The sequence below is a fragment of the Lissotriton vulgaris genome, chromosome 8 (assembly GCF_964263255.1).
Source record: "Lissotriton vulgaris chromosome 8, aLisVul1.2, whole genome shotgun sequence".
Classification (NCBI taxonomy): domain Eukaryota; kingdom Metazoa; phylum Chordata; class Amphibia; order Caudata; family Salamandridae; genus Lissotriton; species Lissotriton vulgaris.
The window spans coordinates 1,524,307,876-1,524,321,464 of NC_141696.1; the positions used below are offsets into that span (position 1 = coordinate 1,524,307,876).

At 48.6% G+C, this 13,589-nt stretch overlaps 1 protein-coding gene across 2 annotated transcripts in view; it reads left to right on the forward strand.

The window, feature by feature from the left end:
• Window positions 1-1,159: 1,159 nt before the first annotated feature.
• LOC147699082 (immunoglobulin superfamily member 3-like) overlaps window positions 1,160-13,589 on the forward strand; it is a 138,940-nt gene continuing 126,510 nt past the window's right edge. For both annotated transcript variants that reach the window (XR_015299394.1, XM_086935652.1), the window contains exons 1-2: window positions 1,160-1,316; window positions 4,996-5,373. Coding sequence is in view for 1 of the 2 variants with exons in the window: in XM_086935652.1 (XP_086791778.1) it covers window positions 1,274-1,316; window positions 4,996-5,373 (421 nt within the window). In the remaining variant the exon portion in view is untranslated. The remainder of the gene's footprint in view (window positions 1,317-4,995; window positions 5,374-13,589) is intronic.

The following is a 13,589-nucleotide window of genomic DNA, read 5'->3' on the forward strand; positions in this document are numbered from 1 at the left end:
CATGGCTGGTTGCAAAACCCAGCACCAGATTCCTGCTCTGCTGCTGGCATGGAGCCGCTGGGGAGCCAGCAGAAGAAACAGGTCAATAAAAAGAAATGTTATTTCTCTACGTATGTGTGCACATGTTTGTGAGTGGTTGAGAGTGAATGGGGTTGAGTGAAAGTGTATGTTTGGGAGTGTCAATGAGGGTGAAAGTGAGTGAGAATCTGAGTTTGAGAGTATGTATGAATAAGCGGAAGTGAGTACGAGGGAGCGAGTGAAGGATTATGAGTGTGTTAAAACAAGTGATTGTAAGAGGGAGTGGAAGTGAGTCAGGGGTGTAGCTAAAGGTGGTGCAGCAGGTGCAGTTGCACCAGGGCCCAGAGACAGTGAGTGTGTATAAGTGAGAATGAGAACCAGTGAGGATGAGTACGTTTGTGTGTGAGTGACAGTGTGTGAATATGAGTGAGAATGAGTTAGTGAGAGAATGTGAGTTAGGGTGAATGAGGTGAACTAGAGTAAATATGAGAGGGAGTGAGTATGAGTGAGGCAGATTTCTTTTTTAATCGAGTGCACTCCTGGCCGCTATTACGCACCACCACTTTCAAAGATCACCAGCCGCCACTGTCTGACCCCACAAAAGGTTACTGTGCCTATGTCTTAACACTATACCGTGTGCTGACGTGTTAGTCTAAACTTTATTATATACTTTCTTTATGTAAAACTTTATCAAATTAAATTTCATATAATGTGAAAGGAATCCCCATGGTTCTCCATTAGTTCTAGAGGGCCTATATGTGTATGGTAAAATCTCAGAGATGTCACACAATGCTTGAAAGTGGTAAATACAAGTTCTAGCTGCTATGTGTCACGACAGTAAAGATTTGATCACTAAAGAGCCCCCGTCCCACCAGCCCCCAATTCCTCCGCTAAAAACTCTGTACTGGACTGCCTCCTGAGCAACAAAACCCAGTGCAGCCAGCCCTCAACCCAGCAACCACTTACTTCTGTTGGTACCCTTGTTAAAACAACACCTCTCAGACTTTGTGACTTGCTATTTTTTTCAGTCTGACACCACTTCCTGTGCAGAATTGGTTTCAGCGTCCTACAAGCTGTTTCCTTTTTCATTTCCATAACTTGTGTCTCAATGACCTTGAAACAGGAACCACAGAGAAGCCCACATTGAGACACCAGAGTCTGCAGGAGATCGTCTCTGCCTGGCAGTCTCGCTGAAGAGCAGCTGTGAGCGACTTGCCGGCGCTGGTGAAGGACCAGCGGATGCATTCTTCCTTCCATGGCCTCCGTCCTGCACATCGCCCTCTCGCTGATGGCACTTGGTGAGTTTTGCTTCCCACTGGATCTAGTTGGCCACATTAATCTTTAATGGAACCGTCTAGCTTCAAAGGTCTGCACCTTGTCCTATGGAACGAATGCACCATTGGGAGATGAACCAACGTCAGCTGGATCAATCGATCTAACAACGTCCATACGTTCAACTCTAGCTGCAAAGCAAGGGAGTGCCGACCAACACGCTAAGCCATGAGATACGACTCATGATTGCGAATGGAGAAGGATGACACTGGAGAATAAGAAACATTTGGGTGGGATTGAGTAGTTGCACCAACCTAACAATAGGAAATGGACTGAGTGTGGTAGGCAATGTGACGTAGGAGAACCGGGCGAGTACAAATGTGGTGATCGCCCTTCTTAACTTTGGAGTATTGACACCAACTCCACAGTATAAGGTTGTGTAACAATGGAAGACTGCACTAGGTTAGAAGGACCGGGAGCAAAGACCCAAGAAAACCTGGCTATCATTAAAACAGATATTTTGAAGGTTAAAGTGGATTATAAACCAGAGATTTGAGAGTTTGACTTAATTTTGGATAGACTTTTTTGTTATAAGATCTTCAGTAAATAATGCTGCATATGGACTACAGTTATGTTTAATTTCATGATACAACATCTGTATTTGTGGAAAAAAAATTTAATCTCATGGTTCAATTTGCAGATAGATTAAAACTCAAGACCTGATGTACAAAATTTTTTAAATGTATATATAATTAACTCACAATTGTTAGGTATGGGAAGTTCTGTCATGGGTAAATATTACAGACCATGTCAGTTCTAAAGCTTTATCAGAAGTAAGAAAACACAAAGTATGTTGACAGTTTTCTAACAGTTGTGAAGTGGCAGTAAATGTGAAGCGGGACATATGAGGAAGGAAACACTCATGCTCCCACACTGGCCACTGCTGTAATTGGGGTGCAGTTACACTGTACCCTGTGTTACCCATACCACAGATGTCGCGAATTCTATAGTGGATTACTACCCTGGAAGCCCAATAAACTGTGGGAATAGGTATTGCATCCTCAAGTTCCACAAGATAAGTCTTGAATCCTGGACCTTTTGTGGGGACAAATCCCACCAAGTTGGTGCATTTTCCCCTTGATTCATTGGTAGTAATGCTGCATGTCGTTTTACGTCCCGGCTGAGTGAGTCAGCGTCTTACCCGGTGTTCGGTGAAGTAGCTCCTCTCTCTCATGTTGAGGCAAAAATCCCTTCTTCTATTTTATTTTATTCCATGCTTTCCAATCACTATGGTCTCTGGGTTGAGCAGATGTCCTAGATTTCTCTGTAAGTTGACATCATGTCTCCTTGTTGCCTGGATCCACCTTTTGTTAGAGAGCTCTTGGAAAGGAGAAGCAGGGGTAACATTTGGGTTCCAAGAGCTGTAGCAGGTACAAGTTGATCTTCAGTTCTCAAAAACTCTCCCGGTCCTGATGGAGCAAATTCCCAGCCACAAGGAATCAATTATTTTACATTAGGGAATTCTGAAATAAATTAATACATTTTAATACATAGACATTACTTGCAATTGTATTAAATCTAAATAAACCATGCGTAAATCTCTCTATCATAAGGCACCCTTTGAAAGTGAGTGGTCGCCCCTACATATCTATTACAAATCTAATCACTTCCCACATGTCCTCACATCTTTCCTGAAGGCTTACTTACTCTTCCCATGTTTATTTTAGAGATTTGTAAACTCCCTGATCATTCCTTATGATAAGTCACCGACTCCTAAATTCCTGACACGCGGTGCATACATCTTCCGTGATGTTCCAGGAAAGATGAGCATCATCTTCTGTTTATCTCTTGGTCATTTAGGGCCATATGTATCAAGCAAATTCGCATTCGCAAACGCCGAAATTCGCAGAATTTCGGCATTTGCGAATGCTAATTTGCTAAATGGTAGGTATTAAGGAAAATCTGGTGCAAAATAAGGAATCGCAAAATTTGCAATTCCTTATTTTGCAATTGCATTTAAGGAATCACAAAGTTTGCGATTCCTTAAATGCAATGTATGAAGCAAAAAATGTTTGCAAATTGTCCTTAAGGAATGGCAAATTACCGGGAAACAACCTTTACAATGCAACTTTTACAACGGACTACCATTACAACGCAGTCATTACAACGCATGCCATTACAACGCAACCATTACCACGCATGACACTACAACACATACAATTACAACTCATGTCATTACAACGCAGTCATTACAACGCATACCATTACAACGCATACCATTACAACGCATAGTACCCTTACACTATCCAACACTTACCTTACTGTTGCACCCCCTGGAGTTAGAATAGTAATTTTTACCCCTACACTGTCCAACACTTACCCTACTGTTGCACCCCCCTGAAGTTAGAATAGTAATTTTTACCCCTACACTATCCAATACTTTCTAAACATGCAATGTAATGGTATGCGTTGTAAAGGTAGTATACGTTGTAATGGAATGCGTTGTAAAGGTGGTTTTTAAAAATGTGTTGTAATGGCATGCGTTGTAATGGAATGCGTTGTAATTGATGTTGCGTTGTAAAAAATGCGTTGTAAAGGTATGCGTTGTAAAAGTATGCGTTGTAACGTCATACATCCCAAATTACCACCAACTTCAAGTTGGTGGTAAGTTGCGAATTCCTTGAAAAATGCTCATTTTTGCATTTTTCAAAGAGCCATGTGACGCACATACATGCCCTTAAGGCATGTATGTGCGCCACATGTGCACCCATGCTTTTTTCAGGGGTGCAACATGGTGTCCTTAGAACGCCCCTGCACCCTTGAAATTATTCTCAATTTGCGATTCTCTGTGAGACTCAATATCTTCTCCTAAATCTCTTTGTGAGATTGGATGAATCCTTTCAGTTATCTCGTAGAGAGTCATAGACTTGCTTAATTTTCTCTTGAATGCAGAAATGATCCTTCCTATAGATTTTGTTAGAAATATTTATTTAAAAGTTTTCTGTAGCGCTACTGTGTCATCTTTCTACCACTTCAAAGTGCTCCATGTCAAACACACTAAAGGCCTGTGAGAGGGCAAAACAAAAATAGAGTTATTCGGAGGGTCGGGGAGTATGTAGGGTCCTTTCTGAATATAATGTTGGTCTCCCTTTATTTTTAGTCTCTGCAGGTTGAGGCGAGGCCCTGTTCACTGGTTGCTGACTGTAGTGTAAAGTTTTGTTTATCCTACTTTCATCTCTTCGTAGTGCCCTCTCATGACAGATCTGCCTTGAAATTAACTTATGCCACGTGGGAAATGTTTCCTGGTTCTCCTAAATGTCACTGGGTGATTACATGTTTCCTCCTACGTGAGTGAATGTTTGTTCCTAGATAGTTTACAAAGATGGATTGACACCTCTTCGATATATTTTTGGTATGAATTGGCTCATTCCAGATAGCTTTTTGATACTAAGTGCCTGATTTGGATCTCTGTGGACAGTTTACAACTGTGACGGCCATCCCATCCGCCGAAATATAAATCCCATTATATCCTATGGTATTCATAATTCCACAGGCCGGCTATCCGTCATTGTTGTGATGGAGTAACCCATCTGCCGAGATCTAAATCTTTAATTTCTTTGTAAAATCTAATTGTTCAGATACACAAAATCTTTTCCGATTCCTAGTGGGCACTGACTATTCCTGTTCTGTCGCCTTTGTCCACAGGGCTCTCGGCTGCGCAGAGGAATGTAATGGTTCCGAAAGGTCCTCTGATTCGGGCAAAGGGCTACAACATCACCATCTGGTGCAGAGTGAGTGGCTACCAGGGGCCTTCAGAGCAGACCTTCCACTGGTCCGTCTACCTCCCCTCTGCTCCTCAGCAAGAGATCCAGGTAGTCAGCACACAAGGTCCAGGTTTTGCCTACAGCATGTACGGGGAACGCGTCAAGAGTCGAGGCATCTTCGTGGAGCGGATCACAGGCGACCACGTGCTGCTGCACATCACTGACCTGCAGGCCAACGATGTCGGCGAGTACGAGTGCCACACGCCCAACACGGATCCGAGCTACCTTGGAAACTACAGCGCTAAGACAAATTTACTGGGTAAGAATTTGTTTTAGGATACTGGTGGAGAGGTGTGCTGTGAGTATGTTGGAAGATAGCAATGCCCAAGTGACTGGATGAGATTGACCGTGTAGTTTGAGACAGGGGAGGAGGTGGCTCAGAAAAATGTCTCTGAAAGTTATGTGTACCTTGTGGTAGAACACTCAGGGCAGCATCTCTGGAAAGTAGGGTGCCGTTGTTACATTGCTAGGGAGGAGTTACTTTCTCATTGGGAGGTTGGAACCCCAAACTGTACTTCTGTAAATTACATCAAAATACTACACAAAGGTTAGTGTGTGTTGTACAGTTGTCAAGTGACAATGAAGATTACTAAAGCCAACGACGTGATATGCAAGAGAGGAACAAAGCCTTTATCATCACCCACGGATACGTCATCAGAGGGTGGTCATTCAATGTTTCCACTCTCTCCCTGTGTATTAAGAGCGGGGCTCGATGTACGAGGAAGAATAATAGCGATTTTTTTGCGAATTGCTATTTGGTAATCACTATCACTAATGTACAAAGGGGTTATTTAGCCTTTAATAGCGATTCATAGTGGTTCTCAAATAGACCTCCCTCATAAATATTAATGAGGTAGGTGGCAATCTTAAAAAAATATTTTTCAACCATTCTCAAAGGACCCTTTCCTATTTGCAAATGGGTTAGCATCAACTTTGAGTTGGCGGTAAAGTGCAAATGCTTTGTGTCCACATTTCGGTGGCAAAACAGTCATACATACCAATGTGAATCAGTATTTGGAAGGGACGCCCTAAACACGCCCCTTTGAAGTACCGGTCAGCAAACGCAAATTGTGATTCGGTAATAGGTTACTGAATCACATTTAGGGTTTTGTATATTACTGCTGTTTTGCGTTCGATAATCAGAATGTTTGCAACCCAAAAAAGGTTTTGTACATCTAGCCCTTAGTACCATTGCGGGATTGTTAGTTTGTACAATCGGAATACGTTTGAGAATAGATTTTAAATAAATTCTGCTTTTACTTTCACTTCCATGCAGTCAAATTGTCTTTTGTTTACAAGAGTTGTTTATGTTCTTCAATGCATTTAGAGTTATTTTGTGAGTTAAGTGCCACATCCAGAGGGGGCTTCGCTGCTCTGCCTAGGGACAGTATTAATACCTTAATGATAATATTGGTACCTTTACACACCAGGTGGTAGTGACGCTGCTGCACCGAAGGTAAGGCAGAGCCAGCCTGCCTTGAACAAGGCGAGGCGGGGGGGAGGGAGGGCTGTATCTGCTGGCACATTCAATGCATCTGACGCCTTCGGGTAAAGTCTGCGCTATATAAAAACGCATAAATAAATAAATAAATAAATCTCTGAAGTTTCGGATCTCTGAACCCTGATGACATCAGCGTCACGAACGTGGGGAGTGGGGGAGGTGGGGGCGGGGACACAGGAAGTGTTTGCAAGAGGAGGCGGCACTGCAGGAGACTGCGGTGAGCCTACAGACGCCCTGCACCGATGCGCTGTGCAGGTCGGGGCTGGAGGGGGAGGGGTGATGGGGAAGGAAGACAAAATGGTGGTGAGACAGAGGGTGCTTTACTGAACAGAGGGTGGGCACCTCGGGGGGCACGTGCTATGCCCGTCTTCCACCCCTAGAAGCAGACTCCTCGCACTGCTGACCTGGCTCTCTCACCACCCTGAGGGGTGGAGCCTTGAACCCTTAACCCGTGACCCTCTCACCACCCTGAGGCATGGAGCCTTGAACACTTAACCCATGAATGACCCTCTCACTACCCTGAGGCATGGAGCCTTGAACCCGTAACCCATGAATGACCCTCTCACCACCCTGAGGCATGGAGCCTTGAACCCGTAACCCATGAATGACCCTCTCACCACCCTGAGGCATGGAGCCTTGAACCCTTAAGCTATCGTCCTCTTGCCACTCTGAGGCATGGAGCCTTGAACCCTTAACCCAGTGGTTCCCAAACTTTTTTGACTCGTGGCTCCCTTGACCTAATTGGCAGTTGGCCGTGGCTCCCCACCATTTTTTTACCTGCGCACCGGGGTGCTGCGGCGCACCCTTTGGGAACCACTGGCCTACATGAAGAATCAAGCCTAGACGTGATGAAGGATTCAGAGAGTAGCCATCACTGTCATAAAACTTTATTTGCAATCACAAAGATCTTATAAAGTGCATTTCAATGCATACAACACCATCATAGAGTAGTATAAAGCACTCCCACTAAAAGTAACCAGGCTAACGAGACTCAAGGAGCTCTGTGGCGTTACAAGAAGTTTACGTGGGGTGGGCTCTGATCATGAGCATCCGCAGAAATGTTTTGGGGGGGGGCAAATTTGTAACTTCATCACCATCCCCCTTGCTCCCTTCTCCCCTCTGCCTTACACCCTTCTCGCCCTCCCCCTTGCACCCTTCTCACTCGCCCCCTTGCAACATTCTCCCCCTCCCCCTTATACCCTACTCCACCTCTGCCTTGCACCATTTTCCCCTCTGCCTTGCACCCTTATCCTCTCTGCCTTGCACCCTTCTCCCCTCTGCCTTGCACCCTTCTCCTCTCTGCCTTGCACCCTTCTCCTCTCTTCCTTGCACCCTTCTCCCCTCTGCCTTGCACCCTTCTCCCCTCTGCCTTGCACCATTCTCCCCTCTGCCTTGCACCCTTCTCCCCTCTCCCTTGCACCCTTCTCCCCTCTGCCTCGCACCCTTCTACCCTCTGTACCCACCCACCCAACGCTCTCCACCAGGCCCCTGAACCTGCACTCACAAATGCTCTCCACCAGGCCCCTGACCCCGCACCCACCCACCCAACGCTCTCCACCAGGCATCTGACCCTGTACTCACCCAACGCTCTCCACCAGGCCTCTGATCCTGTACCCACCCAACGCTCTCCACCAGGCCCCTCACCCTGCAACTACCCACCCAATGCTCTCCACCAGGTCCCTGACCCCGCACCCACCCACCCAACGCTCTCCACCAGGCCTCCGACCCTGCACCCTGCATCCAGCCACCCAACGCTCTCCATGAGGCCTCTGGCCCTGCACCCACCCCACACAACGCTCTCCACCAGGCCCCCAGACACCTGACCCTGCAGCCACCCACCCAACGGTCTCCACCAGGCCCCTAACCCTGCACCCACCCAAAGCTCTCCACCAGGCCCCTGACCCTGCACCCACCCACCCAACGGTCTCCACCAGGCCCCTGACCCTGCACCCACCCACCCACCCAACACTTTCCACCAGGACCCTAACCCTGCACCCTCCCACCCAACGCTCTCCACCAGGCCCCTGACCCTGCACCACCCACCCACCGCTCTCCACCAGTCACATAACCCTGCACCCTCCCACCCAACGCTCTCCACCAGGCCCCTGACCCTGCACCACCCACCCACCGCTCTCCACCAGTCACATAACCCTGCACCCACCCACCCAACGCTCTCCACCAGGCCCCTGACCCTGCACCACCCACCCACCGCTCTCCACCAGTCACATAACCCTGCACCCACCCACCCAATGCTCTCCACCAGGCCCCTGACCCTGCATCCCTCCCCCCACTCACCCCACCCAACGCTCTCCACCAGGCCCCTGACCCTGCATTCACCCAACGCTCTCCAACATGCAGCAGTCACGAATGACGACACCTCAACGAGGAGTGAGGCAAAGACAGAAGCTAGCAGAGTGCGGCTGCATCAGGGCATAGGCCTCGTCCTGGGACGAGCTCTAGAGGACATAAAAAGAAGCACTTTGAGAATCTGTTCGAGTTCACCGACCAAGGGTCAAAGGTCAGCTGATTCTGCAATCGTTCAGAGTCGCCTCCTGAAAGGAAGGCTAAAGGACCCCTAAGCCTTAGGAGTGACCACTCATCTGGGCCCATTAGCAGTAATTACAGAGTCCCCTAGTCCAGTAATGAGCAGCTCGCCACTGCGGCGGCAGGAGCAGGTAAGGCGCTGGGGCTGATGAGCGCAATAAGCAATCACCAGATACAGTGGCATCACTAGGGGGTGCGGGGGGTGAGGACCGCACCGGGTGACACCATCACATGGGGTGACACCGGCCTGTCTGATGTTATTTTTTATAACGAAATGCAGCAAACTGGTTATGTACGTTTCTTGTTTTGTGTAATTAAAATGGAACACGCTTACTTTGCTTCATGTCCCCCCATCTTTCAGATGTGAAAAGAAGGGAAATGTGTTTCACCCCACCCCGCTTTAATATATAAACAGTGTACAAATAGTGTGACATTAGTTCCTGCTATGTTTGTTGTCTTGCACAAGCAGCTTAATAAAGGGGGCACGTTGGCTACTCCTGTGTTTTTGTACCACTGAAACTTATCTATGAAAAGCTCCCCTGTAGGAACTTCAGCGAAAACTCAAAACGTCACTGTTCATGCATTGCTCACAAGTCTGTGCCCCGCTCACATGCACACAACCTTCAGCCACTCAGTTACACCAGGGACCTCACAGTGCCCCCAACTTTCCTCTCTCCCCAAGCACAGCATGCAGGGTGCAAGTGGCAGCTGTATAATACAGCTACATGACCAGCAGATGGCAATGGAGGCCCAGGGGTGCAGCAGGCAGCTCGGGAAGGGGCAGGGAGCATTAGGACGCCCTCTCTCAGCGTGGCGACTGGGCTTGGCCACACAGGGGACAGGCCCTGAGCTGGGGACAGTCTGGGACAGACTGCCACTTGTTCATGCAGGAAACCGGGCGACCCAGAGGAGACAGGGCAGAGCCGACAGCTCATTGAGTGAAGACTGTCCATGCCAGGGGGCAGGGCGCTGCACCTCAACCATAGGTAGAGTGCAAGTGGGTACATGGCAGTGGGACATTCTGCCTACTGTGGACACGGCGCATTCAGACAGGACAGGCTCTCCTTGCAGAAAAATAGGGCAACAGCAGCCTCAGAGACTCAGAGAGTGACAAGACAGGAAGACATGCACTGGACTCATTCACAGAGAATCCGGACAGTCAGCTTAACCGGGCTCACAGAAACAGGACAGGCAGCTCCACTGGGCACAGAAGCAGGACAGGCAGCTTTACTGGACTCACTGAAAGAACTGCACTGGGGGCAGAGAAACAGGACAAGCAGCGCAATCGGGCTCACAGAAAAGGACAGGCTGCTCCACCGGGGTACAGAAAAGAACAGGCTGCTCCACAGGGTCCCAGAAGCAGGACAGTCAGCTACATAGGGGCTCAGAGAAACAGGACAGGCTGCTGCACCGGGCTCAGAGAAGCAGTCCAGATAGGAGCGAGAAGAAAACGCCGGGAGATGCCATGTGTGAGAATTAAAGGCTTTCTCCATCAATCACTAATTGAGATGCAGAGTGACCTGGCAGCACAAAGAAGGGGGAGGAATTGCGGCTGCATTTTCCACGACCCACATCCTGCGCCGCGGCGCCCCTGGCTTCTAATCACGGCGCACCAGGGCGCCGCGGCGCACACTTTGGGAACCCCAGCCGTAACCCATGAATGACCCTCTCACCACCCTGAGGGGTGGAACCTTGAACCCTTAATCATGAATGACCCTCTCACCACCCTGACGGGTGGAGCCTTGAACCCTTAACCCATGGCCCTCTCACCACCCTGAGGGGTGGAGCCTTGTGTGAGAAGTTGGCCTGGTATATGATGTTCACTATTCTAGTGAGCACCTTGCACCAGTCCAAACAACCCTTATGGTGATGGGTGTAAGTCAACCTTATAGACCAGCTATCCTAGGGGTAGCATGGACAAAGCAGACTTAGGCTAAACTCAAGAGGGCATGTGAAGCCAGCTGTTTTACCATATGAAATCCCTTTAATACCAAATGAAAGGGCACCACACAAGATATATATTGAAAATATATATGTATTTATTTCTAAACAAACCCCTGAACTCTTTATGAGCACAGAAGCACAAGCGCAAAACAAGTAACTTAATAGAATAGACAAAAGTTGCACAATTATGGATAGGGCGGGGTGGCCCGTCAAACCATATATCAAAAAAGTGGTATAAGTACCACGACACGAAGAATGGTAAGGCCTAGGGCCTTGGGAATCGCTGGGGCTACACTGGACTAACAATGGTTAGGGAGCAGGAGGCCCACGGGATGCGTGTGCAGTGTCTAAAAGCACACGAGTTCACACATAGAAGTCAATGGGTGCGTAAAAGTTATAAAGTTAAAGATTTAGGAGCCTTCTGACTGGAATAGGACTTAACCACTTGAAACTAGGACACTAGGAGTGTAAACCTCTACAGGAGCACCGTAGTACTCGCGTTACCTAACCCACAGGAAGCGGTGCATAGGTCCCAAAGTGTGTCGGGTTTCGTCATGGAGATCTATGGAGCCTTGGAGTAAAGATGCTGCAGGCGGCCAGAAGAGAAGAGTCCGGGTGGATCCAAGGGTGGATCGGAGATGTAGAGGACCTGAAAGCAGAGGGGACAGAGTCTGGGTCACTAGCCAGTGACCAGGGTGGAACCAGGATGGAACCAGGCGATGTCGGGATGCGATCAGGTGCTGATGGGAAGCTTGTCTCTGCAGCCACGTGGTCCAGGAGTCATCGACGACAACCAGGATAGAGGCACGAACTGTCCCAGAAAGGCTCTCGCTGTCGGCGGTGTCGGCTTCAAAATTGGAGGCAACAAGCCTTGGCAAAGGCAACCCACGCAGGAATTGATGTAGGCTTTTTACTCAGATCAGCAAGCTCGGAGGGGCTGCTTCTTTTGAGGGCAGCAAGGGCCAGTCTGGAGCAACCAGACCAGCAGTGTAGTTTCTCAGTTTCGTTGCCAAGATGGCCACTAGCCAACGGGCAAGTGACCGGGCAGACGCGTCGAGCAGGAAAATGCAAAAGGGCCCCACGCAGAACTCGTGGAGTGTGCAGGGATGATCTTTGGTGCAGATGCTGCTCGGGGCTGGGGCTTCTCAATCCCCAATGCACAGCTTCGAGGAGGCCTCGGGGGCTGCACAGTATATCTGGGCAGTTATATGTTTGAACTGTCACTGACTACATTTTAATATTGGAAGGGCGGGTAGCAACAGAATAAATGTTACCTTCAGTATTCGCTCATCCAATTTTATGACCCTTTTTTCCCCTTTTTTTACTCACTCACTTTATTGCACTGCAACATCAGTCACCCTGTTGTTTCAAAAATTTCACACAATAAGTAACGGGACCTTAGAAAGGCCTGTCTGACCAGGCGAGGGCTTTTTCCTTCTAGGCCCTCGACTGCGAAGACATTTGCCTCCCTCTGAGAAGGTCTCAAGTGAATCCCATATGATGAAGGGCGGTTCCGTGTGGTGACTGATGGGCATCCTTGCCTGACCATCTCATAGGTCTCATGGTGGGTTGACCTGAGGTGTTGGGACACGTGGTAAGGTCTGGTGTGCCTTATGGTTAACATTGTTGGTTTATATCCCCTTTTGTATAGACCCTCTGACATTCTTGTGTAGTTGAATGTATGTGGGGGTTATGTCAGAGCCTGGTCTTTAAAACTCCCCTTGGCCCTCTTCAAGTTGTTGTGTTCGTGGGACTTTTCAAGATGGCCTGTCCCACGTCTCTCGTCGCCTCCACGGGTCTCAGCTTTGCAGGGACTGTGGATCGGGTTGTTGGATGTCTGGGAATCCGGTTCTTGTCAGGCTCTGGACTCGGGCTCCGGCGGGAGGCGGCGGCAAAGCAAGTCGTTGATTGCTGGATGGTGCCTGCTTGTGCAGGGTGGTCACTCCTTGACCAGAAGGGAGATTCTTCAGTCGTCTTCTTCCAAAGTAGAGTGATGAAGGTCCAGAGTTTCGTTTAAAAGTTTCAGTCAGGATAATCTAAAGTCCTAGTGACTCAGCTCCTACCTATATACTGATCTTAGGGGCTGGATTACCTGCTAGGTCCCTCCTATGGGTGGGACCAAGGAAGGGGGCGGTTACACCCCATTCCCTTTGTCCAGTTTCACATCAGAGCTGGGGCAGGGAAGCCCCAGCACCGGTTTGAACTGGACTATGCATGGGACACCTTGTGTGCCCCAGGCAGTGTCTCAATCCTTTCAGCCCTCCCTGTCCCAATACACAGAGTCCTGTCTGGGGTGGTGCTAGCACCTCCCAAGGCAGGAAACCTATTGTCCAAGCCTCCCTCGCTGGAAGGACTCCCAGCAGCAGGAGGACAGACTTGTGTCTGTGGCAGCAGCATCCATTTTGTGATGCTGAGGCTCTGGTTAACTTTAACCGAGAATAGTTAGAACAACATGTCTTCTCCCTCTAGGAGGGTGGAATGCTACC